This window comes from Vulpes lagopus, chromosome 1 (genome assembly GCF_018345385.1).
Source record: "Vulpes lagopus strain Blue_001 chromosome 1, ASM1834538v1, whole genome shotgun sequence".
NCBI lineage: Eukaryota > Metazoa > Chordata > Mammalia > Carnivora > Canidae > Vulpes > Vulpes lagopus.
In genome coordinates, this window is record NC_054824.1 from 58,265,873 (window position 1) to 58,283,764 (window position 17,892).

At 41.6% G+C, this 17,892-nt stretch overlaps 2 protein-coding genes across 7 annotated transcripts in view; one reads left to right on the top strand and one right to left on the bottom strand.

Annotated features, from left to right (window-relative positions):
• Nucleotides 1–5,927, top strand: part of PLA2G7 (phospholipase A2 group VII) — a 46,900-nt gene extending 40,973 nt beyond the window's left edge. For all 5 annotated transcript variants that reach the window (XM_041764438.1, XM_041764424.1, XM_041764415.1 and 2 more), the window contains one exon: nt 185–5,927. In XM_041764438.1, coding sequence (XP_041620372.1) covers nt 185–315 — 131 coding nt within the window. In that variant the 3' untranslated portion in view covers nt 316–5,927. The remainder of the gene's footprint in view (nt 1–184) is intronic.
• On the bottom strand, nt 3,959–17,235 carry TDRD6 (tudor domain containing 6). Of its 2 annotated transcripts, XM_041764396.1 has the most exons (4): nt 11,193–17,235; nt 9,500–9,624; nt 8,060–8,149; nt 3,959–4,068 (listed from the first exon to the last, which is right to left on the bottom strand). In XM_041764396.1, exons 1-4 carry the CDS (start codon nt 17,233–17,235, stop codon nt 4,045–4,047), a joined length of 6,282 nt encoding a protein of 2,093 aa, XP_041620330.1. In that variant the 3' UTR covers nt 3,959–4,044. The 2 variants fall into 2 exon arrangements, with proteins under 2 accessions (XP_041620330.1, XP_041620338.1); XM_041764404.1 differs by lacking the exon at nt 8,060–8,149 and having other exon boundaries at nt 4,045–4,068.
• Between the last annotated feature and the right edge of the window lie 657 nt (nt 17,236–17,892).

Here is a 17,892-nt window from a genome sequence, read left to right on the forward strand (position 1 = left end):
TGCTCATCCCATCAAATGCCCATGTCTCATTGAGATGCAGCAGCCAGGATCAGCTCCCAGGGATCCAACCTGCCCCCGCCCTCGTCATCCGTAATTTGTGGGGCTGTGCTGCCACCTGGCGGTACTGAACTGTTTCATGCTCTCAAAAAGTTTTACTAACCTTATGGACATTTCTATTTTTCAGGACTGCGGAAAGATTTTGATCAGTGGGATTCTTTAATTGAAGGAAAAGACGAAAATCTTATGCCAGGGACCAACATTAATATCACCAACGAACATGACACTCTCCAGAACTCTCCAGAAGCAGAGAAATAGAATTTAGATTAAAAGCACTTTTTTAAAGATCTTGTTTAAAAACTGTAAAAAAATATGTGTGTATGACTTTTAATATATTTTCTCAAATAACTCATATTGGAAAATGTAGACTATCCCATAAAAGTGATTGAAGCTTGGACTAGGAGGTTTTTTTCTTTAAAGAAAGATTGGTGTCTATCGAAATCATGCCAGCCTAAATTTTAATTTTACTAAAATGACACTGTGTCAAAATTAATAACTACTTTTACATTCTTTAATGGACAAGTATAACAGGCACAAGGCTAATGAAAACGTGTTGCAATGACATAACAATCCCTAAAAATACAGATGTTCTTGCCTCTTTTTTCTATTATAATTGAGTTTTAGCAACATGTTATGCTAGGTAGAATTTGGAAGCACTTCCCTTTGACTTTTGGTCATGATAAGAAAAATTAGATCAAGCAAATGATAAAAACATTGTTTTACCAAGGATTAGGGATACTGAACAATTTCACTATGGTAACTGAATGGGGAGTGACCAAGGGTAAAAATATTAAAGCCAAGGCAAAGGCAGCAGATTAGAATGGATTAAAGAGAGTTTATAATTTGTTTGCATTTACTTGATGGCTTATCTCATGGATTCATGAGTCAAGAAAGGTGCGTAGGACAGGCCAGCGATTCCAGTTATAACACCTTATTCACCCAAAGGCTGTGAGAAATAACCAAGGAAACATTCAGACTTTTAACTGGTTTATCTTTCCAATTTCATGTTCTTTAATTCTGTATGAGTATTGGGAGTGGAATAGCACAATAGAGGCATATGTTGCTTTACTGAGCATTGCAGTTTATTGAGTTTCTTACAATTGGGAGGTTCAAGACATCAGTGGAGGAAGTAACAGCAGGTGGGGTAGAAATTGCAAGAGAATTAGAATTTGAAATGGGAGCCTGAAGATGGGACCTCATTGCTGCAGTCTCATGATCAAACATGAATGGCTGAGGAGTCGCTTTTTATGGATGAACAAAGAACGTGGTTTCTTGAGCTGGGATCTACTCCCGGTGGAAGATGCTGTGAAGATTGTTGAAATGACCACAAAGGATTTAGAATAGGACACATTTAGTTGATAAAGCAGCAGCAGAGTGTGAGAGGACCCACTCCAATTGGAAAGACTTTCCAACTGGAAAGTTTTTGTGAGTAAAACACTGTCAAACGTCTTGCAAGAGACATTGTTCACAAAAGGAAGAGTCCATCTATGTGGCAAGCTTCATTGTTGTCTTATTTTTAAAAATTACCACAGCCATCCCAACCCTCAGCAGCTGCCACCCTGATCGGTCAGTGACCATCAACATGGAAGCAGGACCCTCTGCCAGCAAAAAAGATCACAACTCATTGAAAGCTCAGATGATGGTTAGCATTTTTAAGCAATAATTTTTATTAAGGTATGTATATTGCTTTGTTTAGAAAATGCTATTGCACATTTAATACGCTACACTATGGGTAAACATAACTTTTATATGCACTGGGAAACCAAAAAAATCCATTTGACTCACTTCATTGGTGGTATTTGTAGTGGTCAGAAACTGAACCCACATATCTCTGAGGGATGTCTGTAGTTGGAGGCGAAAAGCTTAAAACTTTATGCATTTAAATGTCTGGGAGTCACAGAAAAGGGTTGTTTCCCGAGGAATATAAAAATGTATGCCACTCATCAGTTAAGTATATTTTGGGTTAATTATGGTCTGGGTCCTATGAATTCTTCATAATTGTTTAAGCCTGTGTGAACAGGGGTAATCAGGACATTGTAAGTAAGCCTGGTTAAATAAATCCCTACCCTCTTTGCTCAGTTAATAAGTAACTGTGTATTTTGATTTGGCACATCAGGCTATCTTAATGTTTTACGGTGCAAAATGGCTCATTTTGAAAAAAAAATTTGGCTTCTGTCCTATAGCATTCTGATTGTTTAAGTTTTTAAAGAGTTACGTTTCTTAGCATGAACTGAAGGCTTTCTATAATCTGGCCCTACTGCATCTTCTCTGACCTTTTCTGCCACTAATCCACAACTGTATCACCTACAGGGATGAACCAAACTTATCTATTCTTTTTTTATTCTTATTCCAGGAACAAGCAATGTGCTTTCCACCTCGACTCTGTTTACTGCAAAACCCTCTCCTTTCTACTTATTGAAATTATACCCACCTTTCAATGTCTTTAGTTCTTTTGCCCCATCAGGCTTTGGGGGCTGATGTTTCATATACATCTTTCCCCTGCCTTCACATAGCAAACCTCCTCACTTGTTTTAGAAATGGATAACCCTGGGGATCCCTGGGTGGCTCAGCAGTTTAGTGCCACCTTCAGCCCAGGGCCTGATCCTGGAGATCCAGGATCGAGTCCCATGTCGGGCTCCCTGCATGGAGCCTGCTTCTCCCTCTGCCTGTGTCTCTCCTCTCTCTCTCTGTCTCTCTCTCTCTCATGAATAATAATAATAAAAAAAAAGGATAACCTTTCCAATTGTACTTGATGTCCCATTCAGTATATCTTTTTAAAATCCTTTGTCGGTGGTACATGCAGATGCTAAAGGAGAAAATATCCACTGAAAAGACCCAATGAGTTAAAGTTTTTAAAATGTGGGCCCAGTGCACACATTGAGTGTCTTTCAGGGAGGGGAATACTACTTCCAATCTTAAAAGCACTTTGAGAAAGGTTTTATTATCCCCATTTGACAGATGAGGAAGATGAAGTCTCAGAGACCCTGATTAACCTGTCCAGGTCACATGTCCTGTTAGCAACGTACAGCTAGGAGGTGCCCCGCAGCTAGGATCTGTACCACCACTTATGCAAAACCATGTTTTAACAGCATGCACTTTGAAGTTAGGTCTGGGTTTGATCAGGTTTCTCAGACTCTCCAGCTCTTTGACCTAAAGAAGTTAGGTAACTTCTCTAAACAGCTTCACTTTTCTCACCTATACGATATGGCTAATATTGATATGCCCCCTTGGGGTTGAGAATTAAATGAGAAATGCATTTAAAGCATCAGTTGAGGGACTGATATATAAGGGTTAATATTGACGATTACTGTTTCCTCCATTTCTAAAACTGTGATTCCATTACTACAGATAACCCAGAACCACAGATGTTCCAGAATCACATTTCCTTTTTAATAAAATGAAACCACCACGCCTTTCAGGAGAAACTTTATTAAAATCTTGTGTCATATGAAGTACTTCCCAAATAAAACAGAATATTAGTCAAATGTTTAACTAGACAGACAAGGCAAAGTTTCCAAAACAAAAATCTGAAGGAGTTACTGCTAACAAAGCCATTCCCTAAGTAGGATCATATAATATACTCGTATATTAAATATAATAAACCTGTAATTTTAATTTAAACACTATATTCAAAAGAAACAAAAACAAGGGTTTTTTTGTTTTTTGGGGTTTTTTTTTTTTTTTTTTGAAATTTGAGTAATGTGTTAGCAAACTGTCTAGCAAAATCCTCCTAACTGATTAGGAATATAATACATTTAAAGGGAGAAAAAGGATCCTAGGTCCATATATACAGCAACACCACTAAATACACTGCCTGGTCACCCTGAGATCTATTTTGTTTTGAACACATATCAAAGTTTTCAAAAATGACAGCTTCTTCTGATCACATGCTCTCAATTTGCTCAAATGCTCTGTCGGCCTGGGTGAAATGCCACTAGTTTAAGAGCAGCTTCTGAATGGCCACATCTATGGATCCAGCGTTAAAATCTATATCACTTCCACACCCTTCTTCTGGAAAACAAACAGAGAGAGAAAGAGAGAGAGAGAGAGAGAGAAACCTCGAGTTGAGAAAGAAAGAAAAATGAGAAAGTTATTCACTTGATAAGTACTACCACAACAAATCTAAGGTCCTCTCAAAATGGTGAGAATTATTCTTTGGAGAAATAGTCCTTCAGAGATTGTTTTTTCTTTCATTTAGTATTTTGGTTCTCACACTCTACCTATTATCAAATATCAAATCTAAAATAGTATAAATTTGGCGCAGTATAAAATTGGCATATTTTATATTTTGCTAGAATGATGTTAGCCAAGCTGATAACCAAGTAAGTCCTTTGTTCTCTTTCATTAGCATGTATTTTTCAAATATGATAGCTACCCTGAGCTGATTTCATTCTCAATGTACATCAGTTCTAAGAACCAGTGTGCTACTTATGAACAAGATCACACAATAACCAGTTAACTTCAAATAAATTGAATCCTATCATGAGATAAAACTAAAAATCCAGAAAGTCCAAGAGATCATTTTTTAATATATGCAAAGATCATCTGAATATATGAGCTAATCAACACTGAGAAAATTCTTTAAAATCCTTTTGAAAATATAAATTTATCGAATTCACAATGTAATTTTCAAGATGATTTCAGTCAACAAATAAGCTTTCTTATGATATTTCAAGAAATCCTCTTCTTAGTTATATCTCTAGAAGCATTTTAACACTTTTAACAAGGAGATGTTTTGTTTATTTTTTTCCTACTACTAACATCCAAGGAAACTGATAAACAATTTTTTTGAGGATTCAGGATAATGGTGTTTTTAAGACTTAGCAAACTGGTGATAAAGTTATTTTCTTTTAAAAACACAAGTTACCTTCAGTTGTAGTATCATCCAATGACATGAAGTAAAGATCTTTTCCCACTGTTTGGAATATATTCTAACAAAAGGAACCTTTGGATTACTACCAATTCTTTGTTATAGACACAAAATGATAAAAATCAGAAAGCAAACCAGAGATAAACCAGAAAGATGGTAAAAATGAAAAACGTCTCCTTTTAAAAAGTATGACAATCTGATTTTATAGTGAAGAATCACTCGAGTACATTTTCTAATCCTTCTAATACTCATTTCTCAGGAATATCTCTACCGGAGTATCCCACACAGAATAAAGTACCCTCTTCTAATTTTTAGCTCCCAAACCCCACAACTCTGGTGTCTGGTACCTTTTTCAAAGGGCCACTATCTGGAAACATTATCCATGGTAAGCCACAGACCCTTTATTAAAGACTTAATGAAGAGGGATATTTCTCCTATATTTCTTTCAGCAAGTAATAGCACTGTGTGCATGCATGAGGTCTATACATAAATGAATTCATGAGACATATTCTTACAGTGAAATGAAATCGCTCCAATGGAAAAAAAAAATCTTAATGTAATCAGAAAGACTTCCAGATCACAATGCCTTGACATATCACCAAAGAAGTTATGCCTAACCTCATACCTTACAATATCCACTCTTTAAGCAAAACCAGCTCATTTGTAGACTCATATGTAAGAGTTTCTTTGAATTTGAGGAAAGAATCATTTCAATCATCAATTTCAGTCTCTTCAATGACTGAATTTTAAAAAGAAAAGCCTTACTCATTCATAAGCAGTCTCTATTTGCTAACTGATATAAAGCCAGAGATATGTCTACTGTTTCATGAACACTTTAAGTTGTCTTGAACGGTTCTCTTCTACTTCGCAGGTATAGGGTAGTTTATCCAAATAGAATCTTGTCTCTATCTATGCATTTGGCTGTGGATTCTTGAAAATTAATGAATGGAAAAGATCAGAATGTAAAAGAAAGTTTTAATAAATACTACTGCAACATAAATGAAGCAAGTTGTTATTTTTGACAAGTAAACAAAAACATGGAATATAAGAAGGCAGAGAGAGATGTCCAATGATTCATAGTGGAATATTTCAAATGACCTCAGTGTGCACCACTAGAAGAAATGGTTCAACAAGTGACTGACCATTCCTGTCATATAATATTATGCAACTATGGCCTTCTGGTTGCAGCCAAGGCAGGGTAAGACAACTGTGGCCTCTTTGTGACACCGATTACAACTAAAAATTCTGGAAAGAATACAAAAAGCAACTATCTGTGGACCCTGAAAAGTAAATAGGTACAGGCAGATTGAGGGCCGAAGTAAAAAACAAAACAAAACAAAACAACAACAATAACAAAAAACAGAATAATGACTCATATAACAGTGATGAGATTCACAGGTTTGGTTTTTTTTCTTTCTTATTTTTTCTTTCTTCATCTCCTAGTTTTGTCCTGAGCCTAGACCAAGTCACAGCTGCCCAGCTGGGGAAAACAGCAAAAGTCTTAGAGAAATACCTTTTTCTAGCCAACAGATTGGGGGGGAAAGCCCCTAAATACTTAGAGAGTGGAATCGGTGGGAAATCTCTTCATTGTCTTTTGTTTTTCCCTTCTGGCTCTGTCCCGAGAGCTGCCCCACTTGCTGCCTGGGGACAGCCGTCGTAGGACAGGCGTATGAAAATCTGAGAGATGACTCTGGCCAGTGCAACTGGGAAAAGGGCCCTCTGATACCTGAAAGAGCAGGGTTGGGGGGGTGGTTATTATTTTCTCTCTTGTTTCTTTGTCTGCTACACTCCAGAGGCAGGCCCAGAGAAACCTTGGGAGGAGAGACATGATCAGTCTAGAGAAGCAAATAAAGAGGACTCTTGAGGCTAGAAAGTGTGGAGGCAATCTCAGAGAGAAAAGGAATTGGATGATGTGAACCCCTAATACTATATATGAACTGACAGAAATCCCAAGGTCAGCCCTGAGCTATGCATATGCAGAAGAGAACCAACTAAGCAAAGCAAAGTCTTTAATACCTGAACTGCTGTGTAAACTGCTACCTAAGTCCCTGAGTGGCTTACGCTCTGGGCACCAAACACCATAGCAACGGCTCCAAAAAGTAAACTGAGGGATGCCTGTGTGGCTCAGTTGGTTAAGCAGCTGCCTTCAGCTCAGGTGCTGATCTCAGGGTCCTGGGATCCAGCCCCATGTCAGGCTCCTTGCTTAGCATGGGGTCTGCTTCTCCTGCTGCCCCTCCCCACAAACTCATGTGCTCTCTCTCTCTCTTAAATAAATAAAAATCTTTAAAAAAAAAAAAAAAAAAAGTAAACTGACACCGGAACTAACAAACATAAAAGGAGACAGAACTTGTGGTGTGAACCTAGCAATTGATGACCTGCTAAAACAAAAACTTCAACATTTTCTAGATTTTAACAGGATCAAAAGTTTTAAAACATAATATTTAAAACATTCAGGACAGAATCCAAAATTACTCAACATACAAAGAACCAGGAAAAGTTCATTATTTTTCAAGGCAATCATTCAATGGCAAGCCCTGAGATAACCAGGTATTAGAACTATTAGAGATTTTAAAGAAGTTCAACAAACTCCAAACAGAATAAACTCAAATGCCCAGACATTTTAATGGCATAGGCAATTGCCCATCCTATAATTTTAAGTGAAGAACACAGAATATAAAACTATATGCAGAATGAAATCAATTATGCTCAAAATACGTAGATGATATACTTATACCCATATAAACAGAAAAAAATATGAAAGAAAACAAAACTGATCAATCTCTTTGTCTTGGATGGATGTATTACAGGTGATACTTTCTCCTTCTTTGCCATTTTTCCAGATTTTCTACATCAAACATATTTTATAAAGGTCTCAGACACCAATTTCTTTCTCTTCTTTTTGAAATCTCTCCAAAAAATCGAAGAGTAAAACATTAATAACTAGTTCGCCCAAAAGGATACTTGGCATAAAGTCCAGAATCACTGACTTTGTTCTGTTTTTCATTATTGTTATCCCCAAATTAGTATTTTTTTTCTATAATATTCTGAAACACAAGGGCTTTGGAAATGGTTTAAGTCACCTTTCAAAGTGAAAGACAGTGTTCTCATTAGTTAGTATATATAATTCCATACCTCAGATGGACTCTTATCCAATTTGGGTATACCATTCCAGACATTCTCAGGCTTCACTATCTCCTCCATACCATTTGAAAAGTTTAAAACCTGCAAGAGAAAAAAAAAAGTTAATAAAAAAATGGTAGTTTCCAAAAACTGTAACTGATTTATGGACCATAGCAATTTTCAAATAAAATACCTCAAAGGCAATGAAAATAATTTTATTAAACTTCAATTTTATGTTTCAACTCAACAGAATTTCCACTCAACATATTGTATGCCTATGCCTAGAGAGCAAAATTAGTTAAAAATGGTATCTCAAGAAGTTCCAAATTTTGTAGAGAAACAGGCCCATGAGCAGATCATTATAGTACAATGTACAGACTTCTGCAGCAAGAGAAATAGCAATATAAATAGAGATCAAGCCAAGGTTTGTTGGCTTTTGTTTTGTTTGTTTGTTTGTTTGTTTGTTTGTTTTGGTGGGAGGGGGAAGGTGAAGAGATGCAGAGGTTTAGAAAATAAGGCTAGTGTATGCTTCCTGGAAGAGGCAGCACAAAATGAAAATGAAGTTGCAATGAAAATCTTTCAAAAGTAAGTGAAAACTAACCAGTATGGGAGGGGGATAAAATACAAGTGAATAGAACTGCATTATTAAATATATCAAAGGAGCCAAGTGGAATGGAATACACAGGAGAAATCAAGCAGTCTGATGTCCATCTAATACAAGGTACAAAACATAAAGCTGGAGAAGAATATGGACACTCAACCCTAGAGGACTCTCAGGTCCTCTAGAGGACTATGCCCTGTTAATGAGCTTAACATTCTTCTATCCTAGACTAGTGGTTCTCAAATTTTAGTGGTATAAGAATGCACATTCCTGGTCCTACCCCCAGAAACTCTGAATCAGCCAGCGAGGGCAAGATCTAGGGATCTACAATTTAAGAAACACACCAGGTGAGTCTGATACAGGTGGTTTTCAGATCACAGGAGAAACAAAATCAGCTGGAAATACCCAGGGAGTTTTACATACAGGCATGTCCTAGTTAGATTTGTATTTGACAAACTTCACACTGGTGGTATAGAGAATCGATTGAAGGAAGACTAGAAGTAAATCAAATAGAAGGGTAATAGAGTAATCTACTTGTAAAACTTGGACTTAAAACCAAGCAGTGGCATTGGGTATAAAAAGGTTTAAGTAAGAGTTAAGAAGTGGAAAGTGTAGAATTTGGTGACTGATCAGATTTCAGAGGCAAGGGAGATGAAAGAGCCTAAGATGGCTTCTTGCTAGGACCGCTGATACATGAACTCTGAAGTGATTTTTGCAGTGTACCAGCTTATCAGGGGGAATGATCCAGTAAATGTCTATTCAATTGCATTTTCTAGTCTGGCAGAGTTTGGTAAAGTTTCCTTAACAGTCTCTAAGTACATTTTGAGATAAAGTGCTTCCACTTCACTTACCCTTGTGCCTTCTTCAGCAATTTCCAGAATCTCACATTTGGACCATGTGTTTCTTAGACTTGACCACACAACACATTTGGATCCAACAGTAAATCCTTTCAGAGTGTAGGTGTTCTCTGGTTGAGCTGCCAAATTGAATAAAGACTCACTGCATACCTCTTAGTCCCTTAATGTTAAACACTCAAGCTAAGCATTTTCTTAATCTGCACTTAACTATTTCTATATAATCAACATGATGTATGGTCTGAGTCTATCCCTTTTCCTGGATTTTATTTTAAATTCTTCCAGTGCCCCTTCCCAATAAAATCTTTTACTGCTTTCTTCAAAAAAATACCACCATGATGTGATATCTTTTTTAAGGATATAAATCTGATTCCTGACTTTGAAACTTACTCTTAAAAGCAGGTGATTTTTGCACAGGTGGTATGGTCAACGGTTACAACAGCCATTTCTTTAGCAAAGCAACATATTACAAGTTATCAAACATTCTTTTCTTTTTTCTAAATATTTTATTTATTTATTTATTTATTTATTTATTTATTTATTTACTTATTTGAGAGAGAGAGTGAGAAAGCAGGGGCAGGGGGAACAGAGGGAGAAGGAGAGGCAGACTCCCCACTGAGCAGGGAGCCTGATACGGAAGGGATCCTAATGTCTTGGGATCATGACCTGAGCAGAAGGCAGATGCTTAACTGAGTGAGCCACCCAGGCACCCTAGCAAGAAGCTATTACTCATTATTAAAAATGTGGCAATGAGGACTAAAAATCTAGGGTAATGCTTAAATAAATACAGTATATCCACGGAATTTAAATATTTTGAAAGTCATATTTAAGGGATTAAAATGCAAGATTCAACACTACGATTTCTATTTAGTTTTTAAAACTGTATGTATAGACATAGACAAGGTGAAAGACAATAGAAGCAAGTGCACTGCAGCTTTACCAATAGTAAGATTATGGTGATTTTCATTCTCCCTAGACTATTGTTTTCTCTCTTTTGTATGATGGCTCAAATTGAACAACATAAAAACTGACTTATAAAAAGTCTAACACTGAGTAGTTAAGAAACCCTAAAAGTTAGCCATTTCATGTAATTTTTACATCTTATTAAGCCAAGAAAATAACAGTGAATATAATTTATAAAAAAGTTAATGACAATAAATATTCTCCAGTATCTACTCACGGCTGTTCCCCTGTTTGGTTAACACAAGCTCCCTAAATCTAGTGTTTGTTTAGGGGTTTCTAAATCAATAGCAAGGTATCTTCATAAAAAAAGTTAAATTTGAAAACAGCAAAAGTGATTCCTATCATCAATTCATGCCAAAGTAGTGCTTTGCAAAGGAACACTGTTTTTTTTAATACTCACCAAAAAACATAACCTCTTGATTTTAAGGATTATGTGTTTACATTTTAAACATAATTACTTTTTGGAGACACTGATTTTAAGCATTCTACTTCTAAACATGATATTAATAATTCAGCATTTCATCCACCATGATTCTACACTGACTTCACACCTTAATCTCCCCACTTCTAAGATGCCCTTCACGAAATCTGATTCTCATATCAGTTTCTAATCTTTTCCCCAAAAAAATTAATTTAAAAAAACAAATAGGACAAAAAAATCATTATCTTTAAGACAAATACATACTTTTCAGACACTGAGTTAAATAAAGTAAAAGAAATCACATACCTGAGATATGAACTTGTAAAGCATCATGGTTCTTCCTTCCATCTCTGGATTCTTCTTCAGAGAACAGAGTCAATGATGAAATGGCATCTCTGTTTTTATAATCTGTGAATTCTTCTTTATATATATTCATCTCAATCTGTAGGTTGGGATCATGATTCTTTCCATGTAGATGCAATGATAACCTATGCTGGTCCTCGAAACATTCTACACAACTTGACTTTCCTGTGTCTTCAGCACACGTGGATTCTTGGGCTTTCTGAACAACTCTTAGAGACAAAGGGTTTATTCTGTCATCTAGACACAGCTGGGCTGTGGGTAATTCTAGTTCTGGCTGTTTCTCAGATTCACAGCTGAGGGGAAGCTGCACTGGGAATGGCTGCAGGGTGGCTTCGGTGTCACAGCCCTGGGGGAGCGGCACAATTGGAGGCACCAGGCCTAGCTCTTCTTTCTCTTCATCCCCGACAAGAGAATGCTGCAACTCAATGGATTCCAGTTCCAGGAACTCTTTTGATTCCTCATCAGGATAAAGGGGCACCTCAAGTGAGTTTAGTTCTAATATCTCCTTTGTTTCACTAGCATGCGGTAATAATGCATTAAATCCTGCCATGAGGTATTTATCATCAAACTTTGCTTTGTCAACCAAATGGCACTCTATTTTGCTTTCTAGTACCTCAGGACCAATATTATCTTTGCATGGGTTTTCAAAAGCTTCAAAAATGTCATCAATGTCACGGTTATACAATTTACTAGGTTTGGTTTCAATAATGTTGAAGTCTTTTTCAACTCTTTCATCATCTGTCTGTGGTTCCACAGAGAGAGTTTTCTCTTGCCCAGCTTTACTACTTGGTTTCTTAAGTCCAACCTCAGGACTGAGGGACCCAAGAGCTCCCTTTATCTCTGGGCATTTCTTTTCATAGGGCAGATCACTAACACCAATCTTAGAATATTTCTTCATTTTCTCATTAATACTTTTGCCTTTGCTTTTCAAGTCAACAATTGCTAAAGGGATGTTACAAACATCCCTTTTGATCTCTAATATTGTTATCTCCAACACATCTTCTGTCACTATTTCATAAAAGTAGTCATTTCCCTCTTGAGGGCACACACCTTCTGAAATATTGAATCCTGAGAGGCAACATGGAAAGGCTTGCATGGGAACCACCAAAAGTTCAGAAGGGATGTTCCAGAGTGCTTTGGGGTCCACACAGTCTTCGATGTTTCCAAAGTCTACAAGTCTGACGGATACGAGATAATCGTCACAAATACTGGTGATAAGTGCCCGATAATAATGCCCATCTTCTCTATATCTCACTATGCAAGGATCTCCAATATGAGGGCATGGGACACAACTTCTCCAATCCGTTACCTGCTCTCCAGCAGTCTGTACTTCTACTTCTAAATACTGAAGTTTCTCAGTATCGGCAAACTGACACCAAAAATATTCAGGCCCATCTATCACAGTGGCATAAGCTCTTATCATCTTCATCTTTGGCTTATACCAGTTAAGAAAGAGTGAAGTGTCAATGTTGGTTTTTTTGACAGACTTTGAACAGGTACTTTCAATTATTTGATTAGAAAGTCCCACTTGAGAATTTTCACAGAAAGCATATCTGCTAATCATATCTTCTGCTATGATCCCATGTTCATCAGCAAGAACAACCTCCCATTTGTCTTGAAATTTCACAAATTCACATCTTATCTGAACCTCATCTGTCCTCTGGGAAAAGTACTGCAACATTTCCTTACATTTTAAAATCTCAGGCACCTGAAGTCCCCTCAAGGAGCAGTGAATGCACAATCCCGGTAACAGTGCATTAATAAGGTCAAGTTTACCTACGTTACTAGCATGAACCACAGAAACATTGCCATAATCTATAAATTGCACAGAGAGAAGGTCATTGGGTTGTTGTTCTCTGACCACAGCACGATACCATAAATTGTCTTCTGGAAAAATGGCACATATTACATCTTCGCTCTGCAAAGGTGGACCTGAATAATATTCTGGCCTTGCTCTAACATCATTTAATCTCTCTGAAAGATGAGTGATTTCAGCCTCATCTTCTGTTAGTTGAACATAGAAGTCTGAAAGGTCATTTATATGAGAAACATAAACAGCTGTTTTAAAGCCAGGCATTATAACCTTCTGAGGGAACTCTGAAAATTTTAGAGGCAAATCCTTGTTACATGAATCTTCTATGTTTCTCTCTGAAAGAGTGGCTTCTAGTTTTGTGGCTTTCGAAGGTGGCTCAGCAAAGCTTTCTCCTTTCTTTTCTGTTGTTAATGGACACACTTGATGACCCTTATTTTCCCTAGAGTCCTGATACTGAGTGATTAAGTTTGTCTTGGTGGAACTTCGTAAAAGCTCGGTTTCCTTACATGCTGAGCTGACCTTAGATTTGTAGGATTCTCCTAAGATCTCCATACTGCACAATTTGTTCTCTGCTGATTTACTTAAATACTCTTTAGGTGACGATCTCATATTTTCCTTTTTTACTTCAAGAGTTTCAGCGACAGTGAGGAGTGCTTCAGTTTCTTTTTTTCTTGTCTCACCTTTGTAGCCAAGTAGTCCTAACTTCTCATTAATATTAGCATTAATTTGAATACTGTCATCATACAGTTCTATAATTAGTCTTCCATCTGGATCTTTTGCTACAACCAGAGCCTTCAATGACTTATCTAAAACAGTCTCTTGAAACCATGTTGTAATTTCTTCTGGTATACGATCAGGGATATCAGACAATGAACATTTAACTGCTTGCATGGGCAAAAGTAAGACATCATATGCATCATCAGGTATTGGAAGCAGATCATCGCTTGTTACCACATAAATGTTTCCAAAATCAACAAAAAAGACTTTATTTGGTTCTTTTTCTGTTATTATCCCCCTATACCAGTTTCCATCAGTATACTTGGCAAGGCACAAGGTTCCAGGCATCAAGGAAGATGTTTTTAAATTCAGCAAAACTTTACTTAATTGTGTGATATTATAGGACAACTGTTCTAAAATACTTGCATTTCTTCCCAGTTGGCAATAAAATGTCCAAGGGTCATCAATATGTGTTACATACACCAATTCTTCAGTTCCAATTTTCATATCATGTGTGGAATAGTAGTAAGAATGTAGCTGAACAGAGGACTCCAGAGGCTTCTGAAGTTTAACTGCTCTTGCGAGTTGCTTTTCTACCAAAAAATGGCATGCACTCTCAAAGGGTGTTAGCAAATCCACAACATTAAACAGTTCTTCATCATGTACCGAAGCCAAAGCAAATATCGTGCACTTTAATTCAAGATTGTCTTCCCATGCATTGTCTACAAATTCACTAAAAGCTCGTATGGCCTTCTCATCCCACACAAAAGGATTCTGACCAGTTGGCTGAATTAAATTATAAAGACTACACCGAAAAGCCTGAGCCTTAACCTTGAGAAACTCTTCACTAATTGAGTAAATACTCTTCACAGATACCATATCTTTGTCTCCGTAATCTACAAACATTACTTTGACATGCTCAGCAGATTGTGACCCGCTAATCACGGCTCTAGACCATTTTCCATTTACTGTTCGTTTTGCCAAACAAGCGGGGGTGGTCCCCTGGTAAGGAGTAGCTGTACTCTTGCAGTAGTCCTGGATGTTGCACATCAGAGTTTTAAAGCCTTGAATGTTCCTGGTCAGTTGGCACCAGAAGTAGCCAGGGTTTTCAAGATAAGACACTTTGACTTCTACGGTACTTCCAACTTTCAGCTCTCCTTTACCGGAGGAGCCTGGCTTCATGTCCAAGAAATTCTGTATAGGAGGAGAATGAACAGATAGTCTTTCCTCTTTATCCTGCACAACTAGTCCAGTTGGAGTATCTGTGATGACTGCCCTATCAGTCGCAATTTCTGAAACAGGTGCAGTTTTATGGTCTCTCCTGGCTTTCTGTTTTACTTCTATCTTCTTGGCCAGAGATATTTTGTTATCCGCAGAGATAAAATGGTTTGAAACATGCCCTGGAGAGGGGGCACTTATGGAAATGGTTTCCTTTGTTTCAAATTCCTGATACTTGGCATACCCAGCTTGAGCCATTACCTTACTAATGTTTTCTTCCCCTGGTCTTGATTCATCAAGAATCTCAATAACATATTGATTATCCTGCTTGTCAAGGACATGGATAACTAATTCTTTGTGGAGCACAGTCTTTTTAAAAAAGGAAACTGCCTCCTGGCTCCAACTTTTCCCCAAAGGCCAAATATCTGCCAGTGTGCACTTTAGAGCCAATATGGGTAGTCGCCTAAACTGAGGAAGCAGCATCCTCACGTCATACCAACCCACATTTTCCAAACTGCCACGGTCGACTAGGAACACATCGACACTCCTGTCATCTAACCTGGAGACCATAGCCCGGTAATAGCCGTTTTCTTTCCATTTGACACAGCAAAGGTCATCGGGCTCGGGTTTCAAAACTACGCCATCCAGCTTACTGGCTGAGGAATAGAAACTGCACATTCTTCTCATCAACTTGCTGAAGGTGCCTTTGTGTTTCCTCAACCTAATCCAAAACTCGGAAGGATTTTTAACAAACTCTACCTGGGCGTCATAGAAGGCGTTTATCTTTAACCTGACTGATTGCAAGGCTGGGAGGGGAATCTCTTCACCCGCTTCTTGCGCAGGCGACGGCGGCGACTGAAGAGCCGTTTCTTGTTCTTCCTCCTCCCCCTCCTCTTCCACTCCCTGGCTCTGAAGAAATCGGTCGGCCAAGCAACAGGACTGGACTCCGAATACACAATTCAGGTTGATCCCATCTTCTCCGTACAGGGTGACATAATAAACATGCTCGAAGGAACAGAAAAATTCAATCTTTGCGTTCACTGCCTGGCCCAGGATCAGTGCCTTCAGGTCACCGACCTGTGACCGAGACCAGCCTCTCCCACCGTCCCAGAGTCCATACAAAGCACAAGGGTAGGTCACCACGGGCATGCGAAAATACTCGGGCAGCAAGTAGCGGAGGCTGCTGCAACTCACCAACTCCTTCCTTCCGTAGTCTACATGGAGCACCTGGGCACAGCGCTGGGGCCGAAAAGTCTCAAGCAAGAGCGCTCTGTACCAATGTCCGTCCAACCCACAGGACGCACACGGAGAACCAGGCTTGTCTGGGCTCTCCTCCCCGGTGGCGCTGGTCCAGTTCTCATCCCCCGTCCCCGTGGAACCCCGGTATACCTGGGCCATGCTCTCGGACACGCGGTGGATCTCCTGCGAGAGGCTCCGCAGCTGGCAGTGGATGCGGTGGGGGTGGCACACCTGGGTTACCACCACCGGCTCCGTGACGCCCAGCTGCAGCTGCGGGTAGAAGTAATCCAGGCCGGGCTGCTCCGGCTTGGGAGGGGCTCGCGACAGGGGGGCCCCGCAGCCCAGGCCAGCAGAGGCCGCCGTTAGGTAGCGCTTGAGCAGCGAGCGGAAGAGGCTGTGGGGCACCTGCCGGGCCAGGCCCAGCTCCTGCATCTGCTGGAACAGCGCGGGCACTTCTACAAGGACCAGGCGATGGAGCAGCAGCACGTCCAGCACCCGCCCGTGCACCTGCTTGCCCTGCAGGCTCCGGAGGAAGTCCACGGCCCTGGACGGCCAGTGCTGGGGCTCGCCCCCGCCCCCGCCCCCGCCGGCGGGCACCAGGCCGGCCAGCACGCAGCCCAGCACCTCCGAGGGCAGGTGGAAGAACTCACTGCGCCCCGGCGCCAGCGAGCCCGCGCCCGCCGTCACGGTGCGGCCCTCGTCCAGCAGGAAGACGCGGCTCTCCTGCGTGTGCTGGCTGACCACGCGGCAGCGGTGCCACAGGAGCCCCACCTGCACCAGGCACAGCTCGCCCGGCGCCGCCGAGGCGCCGCCCAGCGCCCACGGGCCGCGCGTGGCCGCCGCCTCCTGAATCTCCCGGCTCAGCCGCACGTACTCCTCCCGCCGCTCGCCCACCAGCCCCCAGAGCTGCACCGGGACCACCTCGGGGTGCACGTCCACGAACGACACCCGCAGGGCCAGCGAGGCCCCCGGCGTGGGCAGCCCGGGCGTGGAGCACATCTCCGAGGCGCCCCCGCAGGCCCCGGGCTCCAGGCGCAGGCCGACCGGGGAACACGCCGGGCCGGGCGGCCCCCCTGGCGATGTGCTCGACGCCGGGCCTCGGGGACTCGCGCCGACTCCTCGGACCAACCGCCCTCGGCCGCGCCGCGCACGAACTTGCAGCGCGCGGGGCGCCGCTTCCGGGGGGCAGCCGGGGGCAGCCGGGCCGCGGGGCGGTGGCGACGCCTGCCGGTTGGCGGAAGGTCCTCCGAGGGCCGTTCGGGGAGCCACGCGGGGCCGGGGCGGGGGCGGGGCCCGGGTGTGCCTGGGGGCGGGGCCGGGGCGGGGCCCGGGTGTGGTTGAGGGCGGGGCGGGGCCCGGGTGTGGCTGGGGGTGGGGCGGGGCCCGGGTGTGGTTGAGGGCGGGGCGGGGCCCGGGTGTGCCTGGGGGCGGGGCCGGGGCGGGGCCCGGGTGTGGCTGGGGGTGGGGCGGGGCCCGGGTGTGGTTGAGGGCGGGGCTGGGGCGGGGCGGGCCCCGGGTGTGCCTGGGGGCGGGGCCGGGGCGGGGCCCGGGTGTGCCTGGGGGTGGGGCGGGGCCCGGGTGTGGTTGAGGGCGGGGCTGGGGCGGGGCGGGCCCCGGGTGTGGTTGAGGGCGGGGCTGGGGCGGGGCGGGCCCCGG